The sequence below is a fragment of the Drosophila pseudoobscura genome, chromosome 3 (genome assembly GCF_009870125.1).
Source record: "Drosophila pseudoobscura strain MV-25-SWS-2005 chromosome 3, UCI_Dpse_MV25, whole genome shotgun sequence".
Lineage (NCBI taxonomy): Eukaryota > Metazoa > Arthropoda > Insecta > Diptera > Drosophilidae > Drosophila > Drosophila pseudoobscura.
In genome coordinates this window covers 16,209,284-16,229,726 of record NC_046680.1, presented here as the reverse complement: position 1 = coordinate 16,229,726, position 20,443 = coordinate 16,209,284, and the positions used below count along the sequence as shown (strand labels likewise).

At 44.6% G+C, this 20,443-nt stretch overlaps 1 protein-coding gene across 9 annotated transcripts; it reads left to right on the top strand.

The window, feature by feature from the left end:
• The first annotated feature begins 859 nt into the window (after positions 1 to 859).
• Amph (amphiphysin) lies at positions 860 to 20,272 on the top strand. Of its 9 annotated transcripts, none has more exons than XM_004444297.3 (10): positions 860 to 1,541; positions 15,530 to 15,665; positions 15,736 to 15,926; positions 16,009 to 16,113; positions 16,184 to 16,354; positions 16,418 to 16,499; positions 16,598 to 16,723; positions 17,792 to 18,487; positions 19,372 to 19,514; positions 19,654 to 20,272. In XM_004444297.3, exons 1-10 carry the CDS (start codon positions 1,473 to 1,475, stop codon positions 19,732 to 19,734), a joined length of 1,800 nt encoding a protein of 599 aa, XP_004444354.2. In that variant the 5' UTR covers positions 860 to 1,472; the 3' UTR covers positions 19,735 to 20,272. The 9 variants fall into 9 exon arrangements, with proteins under 9 accessions (XP_004444354.2, XP_033233720.1, XP_001361413.2 ...); XM_033377829.1 differs by having other exon boundaries at positions 17,732 to 18,274; positions 19,348 to 19,514; positions 19,633 to 20,272; XM_001361376.4 differs by having other exon boundaries at positions 861 to 1,541; positions 17,732 to 18,487.
• The last annotated feature ends 171 nt before the right edge of the window (positions 20,273 to 20,443 follow it).

Genomic DNA, 20,443 nt, shown 5'->3' with positions numbered 1-20,443 from the left:
GTCCTCAGAAAAATACCGTAAATATACCGGCGAACTATTTGTATTCGAATTCCATCATATTCCTCGTTTTTGATATTCGGTTGAATATTACTGGCTAGCTAGGACCCTCAGACCTGCATTCATAATTTTATTCGATTGGCGAATCACTTTCTTAGAAAACTGGTTTAATTTAAGTTCTAACCACGATTCAATTATTTGTACAGTAAGGTTTAAAGTCAACAACAATTTCCACCAAATGAATTTTTGTACATGGTAAGTCCACCATAACTACGAATTTACTACATATTAACTACATTTCATTTTAGCTATGGCTCTCAATAGCATTTCTACACGATTTTTACATTGGTGGGTGGGTTTATAACGCGTCTTAAAATATACTATAAAATACTATGAAAAGTATAAAATTTTAGGCATTTTAGGGTGCTGCCAGACCGATGTTAAATTTTCCCGCTCAATATTATCGAAGATGGGCTTTTTTCAACCATCGATAGTATCTATTTTTCCCCAGCAATACAGTATGCCCATAGCTTGTGGCTTATTGGTCAAATCTTAATTCAAAAGAAAGATCGTAAAAAGCAAGATGTACGAGTTCGAGAGCTCGAGTAATTCCAATTGAATTTTTTATTGCTTATGTTTTGCTTACAATAAATTTATTTTAAATAGCTCTGATCCATATTTATTAATCTATAATTGAGTTGTCGCAGCCCTGAAGGAATGCCAACTTATCTTTTGCCTGAAAATTTAAGACAAGTTGGCGGGGCCACGGCAATGTTATTAAATATTTGTTGTTTTTGATTGTTAATTTCAACAATTTAAACGGTTAACGCCAGTATGGCACTCCTGTGATGATTTATATTCATTGCAATTGCGTAGCTAACGACAATTCAAGTAAACTGCGACTAGCTAAACAGCATCGTGCCCCGCCTAAACACAAAATAGCGGATCGTGTGAGAGCGAGAGAGGAAAACGGTAGTTGTGGCGCTCTTACGCGCTCTCTCTCTGTGGCCCCAACTGGGGCCCCCACTCATTCTCGTCGCCGTTTGGAGCCAAGTGAATCTGTCGACTACTGCCGCTCTGTGAGTCCCGTTCCGTCTGCAGCAGCGTCAGGTTTGAAAGATTCGTTCGTCGTACACACTCGCCTACGTTTACGTGCCATTTGTTTTTCGAAAAATCTGCATAAATTTGACCGCGTCTGAAACTGCATAAAAATAGCAGAAGCCAGCGCGAAAAACAGCGAGGCGAAAATAAATACATATTTCGGTTTAACAAGTGTGTGGCGCGCGATTGGCTCGTTTATTGTTAATACAGCAGAAACAGGAAATCTGTTGTCGTCGTCGTTGGGTGTTCACTGTGCATTTAAAGTTATCATATTTACGTGTGTGGCCGCTGGTGTGCCAGGCCAGTGCATATAAATATATCTAAAATCCATTTAATTATAAATTAAAAACCCCATCAACTCAACTACACACTGAATGTCCGAGAATAAAGGCATCATGCTGGCCAAATCTGTTCAAAAACACGCTGGACGTGCCAAGGAGAAGGTGAGTGCAAAGAGATTGCCCTTTGAGGGCACCTCCCAGCTTCAGTTGCAGGTTCAGGTGCAGTTGCAGTTGCAGTTGCAGGTGGCATACGGCGCAGCAACGCCCACGCATGGTGGAAGGTTCATCTCAAAGTGAACTGCTGCTACCACCCCCCGCGTGTAATCCTCGTTCCAGCCACAGCCAAGCCAAAGCCATGTCCCTGCCCCAGTTTCTAGCTGGGTCACCAACACTCACACACACACACACAGGCACAAGCATGGGGCAGGGCTTCTCCATCGATTTCCAGTCATTCTATTTAGATCTCTGCCAAAAGAAATTAGGAAAACACCTCTCCAAAGCGGTAATCCCTTCTAATACACGTAGTACTGGGACCTGCTTTCACTGTAGCTGGGAGACACCTGTCGTGGGACCCAATCCAATCCAATCCGTTTAATATCCGATTCCAGTTCTCTGATGATGTTCATCTTAAGTACTCCCTTCCAATACAATCCAATCCAATCCCATCCCATCCCATCCAATCGAATCCATTCATGAGATGCGATGCGATGCGATTGTTGCGCTGTTACTTTACTGCCTCTGGACTGGACTCTGTTTCATCTTACCCGCAGATGCGTACAAGTGAAAGTTTTTGTAGTTTTTGTTATTATTATTTTCGTTTCGTGGAGGTTGGGTTGTGTTCGGTTCGGTTTGGTTCGGTTCGTTCGATCCAGCGAAATGTCAATAAAAAGTAGAGGAAAAACAGTGGAGACAGAGGAGCCCAAACAATGTGTAAAAGCTGACCCACTCGATGGGTTTTTGCCAAACAAGTTTACGAGTAGAGTAGATGCCAGCGCATTCCACAGTTCCACAGCGGCAGCCAGAGTCCAGAGAGGTTTGGGTTTGGGTTCGTGTTCGGGTTTGGAATTGTGGTCTGGGGTTTGGGGTCTGGGGTCTGAAAAATGTTGTAATCTAGCGCTGAGAAATGCTGCTCTGCTCTACGGATGTGTCTGTGCGAGAGCTGGCATTTAGAGTGGATGGATCTTCAAAGTTCGTTGATATTTCCTCTGCTTCTTCTCTCTTCTGTCCGCTCTTTCTGTGTGCTCTTTTTTCTTTGGGATGCGATCTGCTGCCGCTGCGATGGATGGCTCGTGTTGGTCATTAAACTTGGAACCGAAACATTCCCCAGCTAAATGTCATCTTGAGAATAGAGATATTTTTAAAGTAACCGATTTAGATTTCTCCCTCTCTCTCTCTCTTTCTCCTTTTAAAGTTGATGACAATCGAATAAATACACTTGATTCTCTGTGCTGCAGCAGGCGTACCGTACCATTTCCTTTTAGTAAAATTTCATAATTTACGCTCAAATGGGAAATTATTTTTAAAACAAATATCTCGTTCTCTGGGCCGCCGCTGCTCTATTATTTCGCATGGTGTTGTGCTCAATTTTCGGAAAATTTCATGTGATTTTTCACATCGAGATGAGCACGAAAATTGTTTCAGAGAAAACTTGTCAAGCACAGACACACAAACACACACTTAAAAATGGCGATGCCTAGATAGATTTTTATGTGAGGTGCGTTTGGATGCCATGCCCCAACAACTGTTGGCTTTTCCCCGGCACCAGCACCAGCACCAGCACCGTCACCGTCACCATCCCAGACGCGTGAAAATGTCGCTTTTCCTGGCAGTCAATCTTTAAATAGACGCCGCACTCTTTTCCTGTGTGTGTGTGTGTGTGTGGGGTGTGTGTTTTGGCTTTTGTTTTATAACTCTATACATACTTTTCTTTAGTTTTTCTATTTTGCAAAAAGACAAATGAAACAACACAACATTTCGCCCGCACTGCTCTAGCTTTAGCAATAGCTCGCCTCGCTCTTTGGCTATTTTTAAGCGGCACCGCACGGAACAGCTGCCAAAAATTGCTCTTTCGTTCTCAGTTTCCCCTCCCCGTTCTTTAGCCGAATCTCTGGTCTCTCCGATTGACATTTTATTGGCATCTTCGATCCGTTCCGTACGTTCCGATCGCATGCAGAAAGAAACTCAAACTTGCCTCTTGCTTGTTGAACTTCTTGTTGCATTCCCCACTAAATGTCATTTGTTTCGCCTGCTTTATTTATACACATCTCATTTCAATGCGAATTTCGTTGTTAACTTGCAATTAGTGGAATTCTTGCAGATAAATATAGAATTTGGGCCAGCAAAAATTTGAAACATTTTAGTTAAATATCGTTATGAATTTTAAAATATCCGTTAGATTATCGGAATTTTTGGTTTGCAGTTGTCAAGCAGTGAATAAATCCTGCAAGCAGTCGAACAGAGAACAAGCGGTACATATGTACATATGCATACAATGTTGGACTAAAGATATTCTTAAGCTATTTAATATCGTTATATTTTTTTAGTTGTGAGAATCCTGCGAGCAATATTCCTGTCTGTTCTATGAGACAGGCTGATTCTTTGCAGATGCTGACCTACATATACATACATATATGTATGTATACGAGTCTAGTGTGTTAAGCAGTGCATTTATTCCGAAAGATAGAGAGGCACTGCTTGTGTCATCAGTGTGAATAAATTTGCATGAATTAAGCAGTACATAAATCCTATAAGCAGTATAATTCTTCTCTCTATGAATTATGAGGCAGTTGGAACTCTGTTTTTGTTGATTCCGAGTAATTATGGTATTTGAAAACCAATAATACGTCTGCGTAATTCTAAACCGCAAAGATTCTCAGAAAAATAATAAAAATTGGCAATACGTGGAAATACTCGTATTTTGCGGCAGACTTCAAGAGGAAAATGCAACAAAAAAAGGGGAAAAAAATAACACACCTGACACTGCACTTTGAGCCTGCGAAGAGAAGCTCTAAAGTTTCAGATAAACAATTTGGGAACCCGGGGCTGGGGCTGGGGCTGGGGCTGGGGCTGGGGTCGGGGCCGGGTCTTTTGTTGGGGCGCGAATAATTATCAGTGCGGTCTACGCCCCGATACTGAGCCACTCCGAAAAGAGGGGCGTACAACACACAGAGATCGCTTACTAAGCTTTATTCAATCGAGCAGAGAGCAGAGAGCAGACGACCCAATGCAAGCGGCACAAAGGCACAGATACAGATGCAGATGCAGATACAGCTAAAGAGATACGTATAGTAATAATGCGATTGCGAAATCAATTCAAAGCTTATTACAAACATAAAAAAGTGTTCAATTATTGAAATTACCAAGAGCCAGACAGGCTATGAAAGTGAAGAGCGAAGCATTATGTCTTTTATGTCACTTTCGATTGTATAACAATTGGAATTACTTCACTTTAGCTCGAGACATTGCTTCATTAATGCACAATTGTGCAGAGAGAGAGAGAGGGTGAGAGGGTGAGAGGGAGAGAGAGCGAAGAGAGTGGACGACACTCCATTGGGTGTGAAGTTCAAGAACGAACTGTAGTCTGTAGTCTGTAGAACGAACCCCGGCAGCGACCTCCTTGACCCTCTTTCACCTTTTGCAAGTTCTGATCTATTTTAGGCTTCCAGTTTGTTGTTTAATCCCAAACGGAGAAACGAAAGCAAACTTTTGGTAAATTTCTGTGTCAGTGTGAGGCGCGTGAGGCGCGTGAAAATGCGCAAGGTCAATTATTCTGTCGATGTCGATGACTAGAGTCCACACGAACGCCCCAAACCCCCATACCGAAAGCACTGATACACCAATACAGCAATGGAACGTATAGGTAATTTTTGTATCTTTTTATTAGCTCACTCACTCGACACATTCGCAGCACACTCGCGGGGCACACGATTTGCTAATCAGAATTCGAACAAAACATTCACACGGCAAATGAATGGGATTCACCTTGTGGAATCGGCCCAGTGGAGTGTGGGGTACTCCTCGGAAAGCCCATGCTTGGGATACTCGAGTAAATTTGTAAATCTACGAATTGCTAGTGTTTATGTCTTGTGGGGATATACATATGTACATACATAACTTAAGGAAAGATGCCAGAGAACCTCAGCGATTTTCCAGCATCCCACATTTGGAGGGTTTCTTTGGGCGGAGTGGATTATTATTCGATTCGACTGATGGTTATTCATGATTTCTGCTCCTCTGTGAACACGAATATGAGGCACGAGATACCTGTTCTCTGTGCTCTGTGCTCTGTTCTCTGGGAGAACAGTGTTTGCATGCACCTGTTTCGGCTCTACTTGAGTGGATGAGACATGAGCAGCTCATCTCATCTCCAGGCGGGGTCCCCAGTGTGTCATGGTATCAGATTCGGGGCATTGTTTGCATGCGGAAGTGCGGCAGGACGGGCAAAGAGAAAACTCGGCCAGAACAAAAGATGCAGTCGCAGTCCCAGTCCCAGACCCAGTCCCAGACCCAGTCCCAGTCCCGAACCTACATAGATCTGAAAACAGATCCCCAAACTGATGCAGAGGACTGCACACGCGATCTGTTGTTGCTCTACTTTGAACTGCAGCAAAAAATACAACAAATATCCCCGCTCTCGGGGCATGGGAACAGCCTGTCCCCGGCCCCGCACCCCACGAAAGTGTTGACTTATTTTATTACCTTTTTTTAGCTGTTGTTTTAGGTGGATAGAAAACTGGTTTCGCGCTTAAACTGCGCTTCAGCTTACGCAATCAGCACTCGTTAATTATAATTTATGCATATAATATTTAAATTTAGATACTCGCTGGAATGCAAATGCCAGTCAACTCCTCCCCCCTGGACACCTATGCCCCCTAATTGAATCGCTGGAAAACTTTCTTTTAAACGGACTTCTCCAAAAACCAAAACGGAGGCTAATGTTACGTAAAGATTGTTGAATTTTATCAGATAAATTAATCCGTTTTCATATACAACAAATAGTTATACAGGGCGAGGGAACCAAAAGTGGTTCGAGAGCGAATGAAGTATGAAGTATAAAGAGTTTACGGAACAGAATTTTTCCAGAATGGATGATCGCCTTTCTCTTCGTTAGAATTCGTTGATTTCTGCATCGTCTATTGTTGATATTATTACTATTACCATACAAGGCCTTATGGCACCCCCGTAGAAGATGCCTGTAGTCTAAGCTCCCCCCAGTTATTGGGATCTCCTCCTATATAGTACATAGGATGTGTTTCGATGCTGCCGATGCTTCGGTTCATTGAGGGCATGCATCATCTTGGGCCACAATTTGAAAAAGTGTATCTGCAGATTCGGTGGCAGGAGCTTCTTTTGGTTCTTTTCTCCTCTATTTGGTTCATTCTGATTTCACTGTGCGCCTGTTACGCTCCACTGGCTATTAGCATAGGAATTAGCATAGTTCAAAATTTGCATCGGATGAACGAGGGGGCTGCTCTGTGCCACCTGCAGCACATTTCATCTTTCAGCCAGCAGCCGAAACGGGGGGGAGGGCGGTAGGGGGAGGGGGTGTACTCGAGTACTCGTGCAATTGTGCCGCTTGTTTGGCAACCTTCACGTTTTTTTGTGGCTCGATCTTTCTGCTGCTGTTATTGCCCAATCAGGGACAATTGTTGGATGCTGTTGGATGCTGTTGGATGCCCCATACTGCACCTACCGGTGCAGTGCACTCCCCTCCCCCCTGCTCGTTAGCGTCGGGTGGCAGCGCCCGCTCCAAAGCCGCAAAGCAAAGGCTTTCGCAGATGATTTCCCTCCACTTATATCGAGGTTATGAGCAATTTTGCCCCTCAGCTTTGCCCCGGCGACGCTTTATGCAATGCCCAGGGCGGGAGGGAGAGAGGGGTGGAGGGGGGCTGGTGGGTTGGTGGGCTGGCAAGTAGTTAATTTCAATGAGATTTACACGCCACAAATGGGGGGCCAGAGGCAAGACCTATCTCTGTTTGACTTTTTCAATGTCAGTTGCATAATTTGTGCAACGCGGCGCTCGCTCAAGTGGTTTCTGTGGTTACTGCGGCCATGTGGCACTTTACGTCTTAAATGCTGTGCACCTTTCGGGATCGAATCTTTAATCTTTGTACGCCATTTCGGGGCAATTGATTGTGCATTAGGCGCAGCAATTCCCATGAAAATAGCACAGATCGAACCAATGGAAATGCAAACAATTGGGGTGGGCAGGAGAGTGGTGGGTAGACCAATCTATGCATGATGGAAGCGGCACAGGATGGATGTTCCGAAACCCCCGAAATCTATCCACCTATCCAGCGGCCCAGAGCCCAGAACCCAGAAACAACAAACAAGAGTCATGCACACGACATGTGATTTGTGCTTGGATTCTCGGGCATTCTCTTTTGCACTGTTTTGCACTGCTTGTGCGTGTGGCAATAATCGTGTTTTTCGCAGGTGGCTTTTCCACGTCTTGGCTCGCATTCTGGTTCAGTGCGTAGCCAGGTGCAGTTTCCTCAGCTGCAATCCCTCGGTGGAATTCCAATTGGCTGCAAACCGTTTGGGGCATCGATCAACTGGAAAATCCCCGATGCTGTTCGTTTTGTAAATATACATACATATATTTTTCTGTGACGCCGGCATGGATTTGTAATTAAAAGCAGTTCACTGACTCGCGCATACTCGTACGAAATCGAGGAATCCATTGCGAAATCGAGGAATCCATTGCGAAATCGAGGAAAGATACAGATACAGAGATGGAGTGGCGGGGAGTGCTGCAAATATTGCCAATCTCCGGCGATGCGTGTCCGTCCTGGTGGGGAGGGGGACCTGGCGGGGCAGAGAGAAAAAATAAAGCGAGTTTCCATGTTTTCACGATCCTAGGGCTAATTTTAGGCTGTGCCGACATGACGTATACGTTATATTTCAATTTGATTGCGGAAACCGTACTCATTCCCTTATCATTTAGATTTGCTTATTACGGTATAAGGAATTCATTCCGACTGATAAGCACTCCGTCCACATTCCGTCTTCTGTTCATGTTTTCCCTGTAATGGAACACACACAGACACACACACGTACATGTGTATGTATGTACCCCTCTCTCCCCGTCTTTCATTATCACAGCCCTCCGATTGGAGCGGGGGACATGTTATGCAATGACCATTATCACTTCAATGATTTGCCAAACGCTGCAAACGATAAGCTGCGAAAAGTGCTTAAAACCATTGGCCCCCCCCCTAACGACCACCAAATTGATGCTCGACTCGAGACGCACCTGTGCGTCCCCCTGCAAAAGAGAGAGGCTCCGAAAACAAAGTACACGTCGTACCAATGGAATAGTTCATCGCCACCCAAGCATTTGAGGAGTTTCCAGTGGTTTTCCACGCTGCTCTTGACCCATTTTCCATGGCCGAGTGGGCTTTTTGTGACTGAGATCTGTTAACGATCTGTTTACTGATTGGCCAATGCGTGCGGTCTGGACATTATTTCATGCGATTCGTCACGTGCCATAAACTACAGTGCTTTCAGGGTTTCTACTCTGCTTTTTTTTTTGGCTATCCGTGGTCTATGGCTTTCCATGCAAATCACGTGCCTGCTCTGGGTCTTCAATCTTTGTTGATTGATCTCAAACAAGTGGCAAACACTTGAATGAGTTCACTTTGCGCTTGAATGCTAAACGAGGGATACAGATACAGATACAGATACTATTGTAACTACGGGCGGCGTAGATACTCTGGCTAGTGCTAAGTATGAGCTCATGACTTGACCGCATTTACGAACATTTTCGACTTACGAGAACATTCTCAATAGCTTGTGATTGATTAGCATGGATATAATACAACGGCCCCACAGACTTTATATAACCCAAAAAAAGGCATAATGATCTGGCACAAACTAGAAGGTAGGAACGCAATCTTCGAGATAATATGTACACATTTTTTGGCTGAACAATCATCTCTGCTGTGGAGTTTCGTTCTGAGAATCCCACAAATATCTGGGGAATGATTTATTCTGTCTAGAACGTAGCATTCTGTAGATAGCCTTTTGTTGATTCATTTACTTAATATCCATTTAGATACATACACCAGATACTAGATATATAGGCAGTGTAGCTCCGTGATTTGAGCAAAAAACTAAACTTTGGAAGACGTGATCCGCTCAATGAGAAATTCCCCCGCCGAAGCGATGAATAAAATTCTCAAAATTACATAAGCAGATAATAAGCCCCACACAGATACTCTCGCACACCAAACACACAGGTACAATCCAGCAAAAAAGCGCTTAAAAACAATTCGCAACCACAATAAAAAACCCGTGTCGCCATGCAATAATCTCAAAAGCTGCTGAAACGACAACAATTGTTCGGCTCGGCTTCCGAGCAGAGCTAGAAAAGAGCATCTACGAGATACACAACTGGACGTAGTCGGAGCCGCAGATACATGCATATACCTATAGGTACATGTATCCGTTGCCAGATGCGTGCTCGACGGAAGTGATTTTTTTTCATCAGTAATATTTATAATGCGGAATAAAAATATATAAAGGAAAGCCTGTCTCCTCGATGATTGCATCTGGCATCAGCGAGTTTGCATAATCGGATCTAAAAGGGAATCCTGAAGGCACTCTACGTATCTCCTGGATTTGCCAGACTCTAGAGAGAACTTGGATCTGATCTGAGAGTATATTTCGATTACTCAGGGGACCAATATACTCTACTGCATTTGTTGGCCGTTGCCACTCGTATTGGAATTTGTTTTCTATTTATTCCTATGAATAACAAAGAGAGCAGAGTAAATGTTTTGGCCTGGGCTTGGGTTGGGTTGGGTTTTCCATTCAGTGGCAGAGGCACTGCAGTGCCAAAACGAAAGTGCCACCGGATGGGATGGGTTGGAATGGGTATGAACCCGACGAATGCCATTCGAATTCCGTTTTAATGCACCAAGAAGTAGACATGGGAAATGGTGCTCCATTCGGATTAAAAAGAATTCCATAAACTGGTTTTTGGGATTGATTTCTCTGCCCCACGACTGCGACTTTTGGCTAGAATCTAGCGAAATTTCGAATGCGCTAATTGCCAGCCCTCCTCACATGACGGCATTCAGGCCTGCTGTAGAAAACATCTTAGATATACAATATATGTAGATACATCCTACAGATGCATGTGTGTGGGATAAATATTTGTTTTTCTTTGGCTCCCGTCTTCGGTTTCTTCTACTTATGTAGTCTGTAGTCCGCTGCATGTTTGATTCGAACTTTCTACAAACGAGTTTCACTTTCCACTCAAAGAAAGTAGCCGAAAAGGCAGGCCGCTAAATAGGCGAAGAAGAAGGCGCAGAAGGAGGAACAGAGTTGAAAAGAGATTATGCAAAAAGGGGCGCGGGGGGCGCGGGAGGGGGATAATGCATTAATATATCGCTTATCGATCTCTTATGCAATCGACTCCCCGATCGAAATGGAATTCCAATTTCCAATTTCCATTTCAACTCCAGTTCAAAAGCGACTCTAAAAAGTCTCATGAAATGATTATTAATGACAATTAACATAACGATATGCGAGATCCAGAGATCTGTGGCCTGTTGGTGTCTGCTGTCTGCTGTTTCTGTAGCCATTGCTGTCACATGACACTTGACTGTAGGTGGGGTCTCTCTCCGGTGTCTCTCTCTGGGGTCTCTGTGGGTTCCGGAGTCTGTGGGCAAGGTGTAGAACCGGTTTGCGGCTCCAGAGCAATGATAATTTCTTGCTGTCATCATGATCGACTCAATGAGCACCGCTAAGAGCAAAACGGGGCAACAAGTTGGGGGACTACAAAATAATAATAATAATAATGCAAAGAAAAATGTACTTTTGTGGTAATAGGTTAGCCCGCACACAGATACAGATACAGATACAGAAACACGCATGCACAGATACATAGATGCAATGGCATGTCATTAAACTAGACACTGGGGAGAGAGAAGATAGATAGAGAGAGAGAGAGAGAGGCCACAGCTTGGCCCGGCCCGGCCCGGCCCGGACCCAACCGGACCGGCTAAAAAGTCTTTGCCCCTCTGACCGCCCTTCTATTCCCTCCCCGCCCCTACCCATCCCTGCCCCTCTCAACAGTCTGTGTCATGGCACATTTCCACATTTCTCTAGCTCTCTCTCTCTCTGTCTTTCGCTAGATTTTTAGCCGGCGGCGGCGGCGGCGGCAGTGCCCATTATTCATGCCAATTTCTACAAGTTTTTCTCTTGTGTGATTCTTTTTTCTACTTTATTTTTCATTGTCTGTTGTATTTGTTCTTGGCTTAAGTGGACAATGTACAGAGATATGGTATGTGTACCCAAATACATATTTATAGGCGGATGTGTGCACCCTTTTGCTTGTTTCAAGCCCATTCCCATTCATTTCTGTAGCTCTGCAGCTTCCAGGGGAGGCAAGAGAATGGGAACTCCACAGGGAGAAAGGAAGAAAGGATGGATTGAATAAAGAAAGACGGAGCAATGCAGGAGCAAAATGGATCCCTCATTCGATTCGGCAGAGTCATGGAAGGTATAACGAAAAGAAATAATCTAGAAATGCAATAAAAGAGCAGAGAATGTGAATGAATTGAGCGATGAATGAATGAATGAATGGAAGAAGCTTCATACATATAACCGATTGAAAGCCCTAAGAAGTGAATGAATGATCAAGAGGTATTCCTCAGTTCGAGCTCTGGCATTGTGACTTGTTGCACGCTGTACGTTGCACATGAATTTGTGATTCTCTTGCAACGTGCTGCCTGCCTGCCAGCCTGCCAGCCACTGTCTGTGCTGTGTAGCATTCTTGGCAAAACTGGGCCAACGTCTGCTTATGGCCAAAGCCCCCTGCCCCCCTACTCCCCTACCCCCCTACCCCCTTACCCCCTATCCCCCTTGTACACTTTTCATTTGTTTGCACTTGGCTGAGCGTTCCGTTTCATTTCATTAAATTGCAGTCGATGTCGATTCCCCCGAACGGAGTTTGCTCCTCCATTCGAGCCGCTGCACAGACAGCTGTGCGATGTTGTCATCGCTCCTACGCCCATTTCTGCAGCATAACCAAAACCAGAGATTTTTCATTTCACTCTTTCCGAGGTCGCCTCCGACCCGTGGCTGTGGCAAGACGACTGGTGTCTGCGAAGAGACCAAAAGCTTAGCCCACGCTTGGCCACAGACGGAGGGGGCTGCCAACTCAATCAAATGATTTGGCTTTATGGATTTATGGCTTTTCCAACCTTCTCTGGCTTGACATTTCCCAATCGAAAGAGTCCCCTCTGGACAGCAGCCTCTACGCACATGCTGTCATCTGTGGTTCTAAAAGTATGTGGAATATGTATTGCACCTACAAATACACACATGTTATATATAGATCCATGATTTTTGGCAACAGAGAAAGAGAAAAGATCCAGAGAGAGAGCGAGAGCGTGGGGGAGCGATTGGTTGGGGAAGAGCGAAGTCGGTTTTTAAATAAATGACAAAATATGCAAAAGGCAGACAGCCGTTCGTTCTACACATATAGACATACCTTGTCCCCTCTTTGCCCCTCTCCTCATACATATATCGTATATAGATATAGAATTCGGTGACGCAAACTGCGACAGACATTACACATGGCCGAGTTGCCCCAAAAAAAAGTGAGAACAAATACAAAATAGAAGAAAACGGAAGTGGTCGGCCGACGGACAACTGTCCTTGTGGTAGCGCTGTGGTCTCCGCTCCTCTGATAAGATCCCGCGCCTTGGCAACAGCCAGGGCCGCCCCGCATGAATATCCAATAATGATATTAACTTTTTATTGATAATATGGCGTATGGCTCTGCATTGGATCATTGGATAACCCACACAGACACCCACACAGGGGTCTCTCGTCTCCACTTGCCCTCACACTCGCACTCACACTCACACTCACACTCACACTCACACTCGCACTCACACTCACACTCACACTGCAGTTACAGAGATCGAACCAATTAAGGAAGTGAAGTAAATAAAAGCCTTAACCAGAGATTGCGGACGACAGAAGAGAGACCGTTTGGTTTCAATTACAAAAATGGTCATTAAAATCTCTTGTGACGGCAACAAGTTTGTTGCTTAAGCCCAGAGCCATCGGTACAGCTGTGTGTGTGTGTGTGCCAGTGGCTGAGTTTGTGTTGGCCATAAAAGGTCCAAACGGGTGGAGCTGCACTTGCTTGAAATATGTGTGTGGATACTCTTGTGCCGCCAAGAAGTATTTTGACTGTTAGGTCAGGTGGTGGGGAGGAGAGGAAGTACAGAGATACACCATTAGAGCTGTAAGCTTAAGCAGTGTAAGCAGTTAAGCTGTTAACTGTAAGCAGTGTTCGAAGTGTCAAAACTCTGCTGTATGCACGAGAAGAACTACAAGCAGTCAAAATACATTATTATTTTTATAATTAATAGAATTATTGATGTTTACCCCATTTTATCCCGTGGCTAGAATTTCCTTTAACCGCTTTCCTTCCCCCACAAATCCTCAGGTCTAGTTCTGATTTTGATGAATATACTTTTTCAAGCGTCTGTCAACCATACTAAACCATTTTTTGCCCAAATGTAATTCAAAATGGGAAATGATAGATAAGATATGTACGTGCGGTAAGGGCATTCCATGGTCTTCAGGCCTTGGCTACCGTCTTGGCCAATTCCGTATGCGGGCCACATGGCGCGACTCATTCGACAATCATTCATACCGCATAACGGGGCTTAAGCGAGTGGTCAACAAACCGAACTTACCTCCCACCCGGCCCCAGAGGAAGTTCCCTTCCGAGTCACTTGTGGCTCGCGAATATTTATAAATCATACGAGTTTAGTCTCTACATATGTAGTCTCTCTATATGTACATATATATGCGCACAAAGTACGATATGGGAAGTAGCTAATTGTCTCTCTCTTTCTCTCTCTCTTTCTGTCTTTTCGTGGCTGAGCGTTGCGCCAAATTCAATTAGCCAACTGTGTTATCTGTTGGGGGGCCAGCTTAGATAGGGCCTGCTCCTCTGGCCACAAATATTTGGCCACATTTGTTGGATCTTCGCAAATAGAGCGTTTTTTGTTCTGGCTGCTTATCGCTCGGGTGTATCTCATTTGGTTATTCATTGCCTATACGCACAGATGGCCAGGCGTGACACTGTGCCCATCTCTCTCTCTCACACTCTCTGTTTATCACCCTGTATCTCTCCATCCGTCTCTGTTGCTGGCAGCGTGGGCGATGCTGTAATGACAGAGAAAACTGTTACAAGGCTGTGTCAACTTCTATAGGCATTCCATTGCCCCAGCTAGCATATCCCCCCACTCACCACTCACCACTCGTTTCTGTTTTCACACAGTTTTCCGTTCTGGTTTTTTTTTTTTTGGTTGGTGTTTTTTAATTGCTCGTCGAAATGCCATTAACAGGGGCCATGCCATGCCATGGATAAGTGCCACAAATTGACCGGAGGCTGCCAGTCCGGAGAGTTCAGGCGAAAACTACATTCATAAAAATGTAGGTTCTTAACCCAAATGGCGATGACAGGCCGCCTTTGGACACCAGGCGGACAGACTTGGGCCGTAGATAAGCCAGATATTCAGATACGCAAAGCAAATCGGCAAGTGCCAACAGATTTAGCGAATTTTTTCTATTTTCTCACATCCCCAAAGTACAAGAGAATGAGCCTGAAAACAAAAACCCAACGATTGCCAAATAATGTGCATTTATTTATACACTTTGGGCCATTGTGCTGCTCGAATTCTCATTCACTTTACTTGGTTAAAGCCGAGCTAAAAGTTGTTGGGTCCTGCCCACATCTCTGTCGATTGGTATTTTGATCTGCAGAACGGCCTTGCTCCTCCTCCTCCACAGTCTATAGAAACTGGCATATCATTTCCAATTCAAAAATTCCAACAGAAACGTAGACAGCGAAAAAAAAAAATTTGCGCAAAAAATGATAAAGGAGCACGAATTTATATTCAAATTTGAATTAACTGCTTAGCAGCACTGCTTTTCATAATTATCCCATGCTTATCGGTACCGCTTTACATAACTGTTCCCTGCTTTTCTTCCGTACCGTAAACTGCTTGATAAGTGGTGGAATTTCTTTACTTAGTTTTCAACGAAAAACAAAGCCTTTCCCTTGTAATTTTGAAACTCTTCTCACAAATATCTCTTGTAATCCCTTGTTACAGATTCTACAAAACTTGGGAAAAGTGGATCGGACTGCAGATGAAATCTTCGACGACCACTTGAACAACTTCAATCGCCAACAAATGAGCGCCAACAGATTACAGAAGGAATTCAACAATTATATAAGATGTGTTCGCGGTAAGGCACATTACATGGCCTGTCAGAATCTGTGTTGTTCAATAATCTTGTATCTTATCTGTTCCGACAGCTGCACAAACCGCCTCCAAGTCCCTGATGGATGCCGTGTGCGAGATCTACGAGCCACAGTGGAGCGGCTACGAAGCCCTGCAAGCACAGACTGGCGCCTCGGACAGCTTGTGGGCGGACTTTGCACATAAACTGGGGGACCAAGTGCTCATACCACTCAATACATACACCGGACAATTTCCCGAAATGAAGGCAAGCCCTGGCGAAGATTTCTCAGCCAAAGGAAGGAGACCATACTAATGTTTATGCTAATGTATTGCTTGTATTGCTGCAGAAAAAAGTTGAGAAGCGCAACCGAAAGCTGATTGACTACGATGGCCAGCGCCATTCGTTCCAAAATCTCCAGGCCAATGCCAACAAACGCAAAGACGACGTCAAGGTGGGTAGAGAGTGATCCTGTGATCCGTGCTCTTGGCTCTTGGCTCTTGGCTAACATTCTGTTCATTTAGCTGACCAAGGGACGCGAACAGCTGGAGGAGGCCCGACGCACCTACGAGATCCTCAACACGGAACTGCACGACGAGCTGCCCGCCCTGTACGACTCGAGAATACTGTTTCTGGTGACCAACTTGCAGACGCTCTTCGCCACCGAGCAGGTCTTCCACAACGAAACGTCCAAGGTGCGCCCCGGAGCCAATAGAATTGCAGAAAAGCACTTAAATCTCTCTGTTGTACCTCTCCAGATATACTCGGAGCTGGAGGCGATTGTTGACAAACTGGCCACAGAATCGCAGCGCGGCTCTAACACGCTCCGCAAACAGACAAGTAAGTTGTACTGTACATACGAGTGTGTACATATAGCCGCCGTCACATGGCTGATGCTGATTCCTCTGACTCCCCCCCTACTCTCCGCTCGCACACAGGCAATGCCATCAAGACGTCGAGTCCAGTGCAGTCGCCGGTTAACAAGCTGAACAACGCCAGCATCAACAGCACCAACTACCAGAATCAAATTACCACAAACGGGGGCTCCAGTCTGGCGAACAGCCGTAAGTACAGCCCCCTCCTCAGGGGTGTTGTCCCTCTCTTACGCCCACTCTGGCTCTCTGTCTATCTCTGATCCTTAATTATTCTCTGTTACTTATTGAATTATGTTTGTTTCTTTACCCTTTTCGTTATCCTATTCTTTTGCTAAAAACGAACAAATAATTATAATTATAAATTGCTCGAAACTGTACAAAAAAAATCTCATTGCAAAACCAAATCCAAACCCCCCTCCCCTTTAAAGAATAACTTTATTTCGGATACTATAAGAAACAGAGCTCAATATAATACACAACATATAGAAAGAATATTTGCATATCCCGCACTGTATAGTCTCTATGGTCTATGAATGATGATGATTTCGCTGTAGTTTTGGCAATTTATAAGAAATATGTATTTGTTTTTACTTTGTTTCAAATTGAATTGGCAACTAATTCTGTTAACTTTTTCGTTCTAAAGTTGAGTTTTAAACTAAAAACCTTTTGGCATTGCGAGAACATTCCATTTATAGACGATCTCCCGATTGTAAATACAAACAAAATTTTTGGCAGCGGCGGCCTGGGCTAGACCTAATCTGTACCATATAAAAATACTATAGCCTATAAGGTCCGGTCCCCCAATCTCCCCAATGGATCCGAGAGCAGAAGACATGCCATTGTATTTACATGTGTGTGTGGGATGGGCTGGTCCAGGCTGTGGACTGTGGACTGGGGACCGTGGTCAAATGGAATGTTGCATGTTCTTGTCGAAATTGAAATGTCACTTAACGCCCTTTAACCTGCATGTCCTGAGTTATATTTGATTTATTTTCTCTCTTTTTATTTGATCTTTTGTTTGGAATGATGCTCTCCTCTCTAACCACAAAAAACAAACACCAATTGAATGAAATAATACAATCGTATCGAATGCATTCAAACACCAAAATCAATTCAACAACAACATCGAACGTATAAAAATGCAATCAAAATGAAACCACACAAAAAACACGATAAATATAAACTATACAAATGTAGCAACATCCACGAGCTCGTCCCTGCAAGAGCCGAGATTTGATTCCATTTCTTCAACACCAGAACCGACGCCGGAGTCGCCGTCGCCGCCGCCAAATTTAAAGCAGCGCATCAGTAGCAGCCCAGTGCCAAGCAGTCCAACGCCGGCTGATGGGGTGAATGGTGCGACGACCACAAGCAGCGCCCAAGCAATGGACATTGCCGAGCTAAGCAGTCCGAATGCCAACACGAAGATCACAACCACCACACAGACAACGACAGTGACAAAGGCAGAGGAACAAAAAGCAGCAGGAGAGGGAGCAGCAGAATCAGCAGCAGCACCCATCCAGGTGAACGGTAATGGCAACAACAATCAATCCCCGGCAAGCAGTGCCAGTGCACAGGCAAAGGAAAAGGAAAGCATCAGCACCAGCACTGCCAGTGGCGGGGCCGGTGGAGGCAAGCATCCCAAAGAGCTGCCCACAACAACAACGAATGCCGAAGCAGCGGCCGAAGCGGCCGCCAATAACGGCAACTCAATCGAGGAGCACAAGCAGAAGAAATTAGGTAATACAGCGATAGGAATCACCACTACTACTACCACCAAGCACTTAGTTACATCAACAGATACAGATAAAGATACAGATACCGTTACAAATACAAGTACAAGTACAGTCAGCAATCAGATCAGTAGGCAATTAGTTCATAGACAAACCGTTAATAATGCTAATAAGAATCCGTTCGAAGAGGACGATGAGTGCATCTACGAGGTTCCCAATGGTGAGTAAACCTCAATACGAGTCCACTGGGCCCACTGTCTCTCTAGCTCCTAGCTCTCTCTCTCTCTCTCTTAATCTCTCTGTGTAAATCTTTGTCACTATCTCTCTGCATCCCCCACTTATAAGTACGCTGTGCGCCGTGTCGTCTCGTCAGAGAACTAACTGGGATCAGACCCCAAACTCAAAAGGGTCAGGGTCAGGCTCAGGCTCAGGCTCAGGCTCGGGCCTGTCTAATTTTGTTGTCAACTAAAGCCGTAGTTTCCCATTGAGCGGAGCACTTTATATTGTATTGTATTGTAATGTTTGGTGTGTGGCATGCTGCAAGGGGCATCCACTCTAGCAGGCTCTATCGAACCCACTCATCTGACATTGACATTGGCGGTCATCTCTGTTCTCATCCCACGGCTTGCAAACTTATCTCTGTTCTCATTTGGGCTTAGTTTTAATGTCGTATTAATTGGGTGAGAGTGGAGAACGCTACGCTACTGGTTACAGGTGTCCTTCATCACGTATGTAGGCTATTATTACTATTATTATTGATTTATCCAGCTCAACCACCCACTCTCGATTCACGATCAAACACCAATCAATTCCATCCATCCATAATGTCATTCATTAATCGCTTGCACGTAAGCTGCTTCAATCGTTGGTTTATTCCCCGCGCTGATACCCACTGACCCCCTCCTGGACACATAGCCCTGACCACTAACTCCACGAGGAATACTAACCCCGTTTGGCCAAGATTGCAACTTTGTTGTTCCGCTGCGTGCGTTTTTGTCTACTAAACAGAGCTATGCTATGCCACCATTGATGTACACTATGTGCGGAATGTACTTGAGCACGGGTCCTAAACTAAACCAGAACCGCACTTCTCTTTCCACACAGATGCCAACACGGCTGATTTACCGGCCGGCGTGCTCTACCGAGTGAAGGCCACCTACGGCTACGTGAAGGAGGATGTGGACGAGCTGAGTTTCGAGATTGGGGACACCATTCGCGTGATCGAGTACGATGATCCCGAGGATCAGGTAAAGTTAATGCAGTTGAACTCCCTTCTGGGTCGTCTGGTCCTGTCTTGTCTTTGAGCTAGTTTCCCCCTCCCCGCTTGTGGCAGATGGACACACTTCTTGTCTTTATTGAGTGCAGTTTTTCCTTACCAATTTACAGGAGGAAGGCTGGCTAATGGGTCAGAAGGAGGGCACCAGCGAGAAGGGCCTCTTCCCCGCCAACTTCACACGCCCCATCTGAGCGGAGGTGGACGACCGGAGCCGGAGCTGAGAACCAATCCACCAAACAGCCACACAAACTGCAGTCCCCACGCCACCACACCCCACCCAACATTTTGTTAAACCATAAATATCTACAAAACGGAAATCCCAATCCAAACTTTTGGCCAAATTTTCATTATTAAAATTGTCTTGTTCTGTGAAACGCATTCTAGAGCAGTGCTTCCAGTTATTATTAATTATTATTGTTGAACGCCATGGCAGACCATACCACACCACGCAAAGGAATATCGAAGCGAATGGCATTAAAACACACACCACACTTTGAGGACGTTTCAAATTTTATTTTCTAGTTTTAAGCCTCGGCAAATCTACGTATACATATATTATTTGTTAAAACTACTATTGTGCTCATAATTAATGCGAACAAAGTGTAATAAGTTAAAGGCAACACACACAAATTCAACGCATATCGCTCGAAAGAAAAGAGTAATGTAATTGCTAAAAAAAATTAAGAAACAAAGAAGGAGGCATGGAGGAGAATATAACCTTAACCTGAACATTTTGTATGTGTATTTTGCAAATATGTAGTACGAGTTTTTTATAGTCAATTGTGTGTATCGTGTATCTGGAGTGAATCGGGATGGCCAGTAGAAATTCCCGTCTGTTGACTCCAGGACAGGACTTGGATTTTGATTTGGAAATGGAAATTGTTTTCAAATAGGAACTTG

Excerpts from the sequence above, each read along its gene's own strand:
- Amph (XM_001361376.4), top strand. The coding sequence starts at position 1,473 with ATGTCCGAGAATAAAGGCATCATGCTGGCCAAATCTGTTCAAAAACAC. Across the intron at positions 15,666-15,735 it reads TTATATAAGATGTGTTCGCG|CTGCACAAACCGCCTCCAAG; the intron begins GTAAGGCACATT and ends CTGTTCCGACAG. Across the intron at positions 16,724-17,731 it reads CTCCAGTCTGGCGAACAGCC|CAACATCCACGAGCTCGTCC; the intron begins GTAAGTACAGCC and ends ATACAAATGTAG.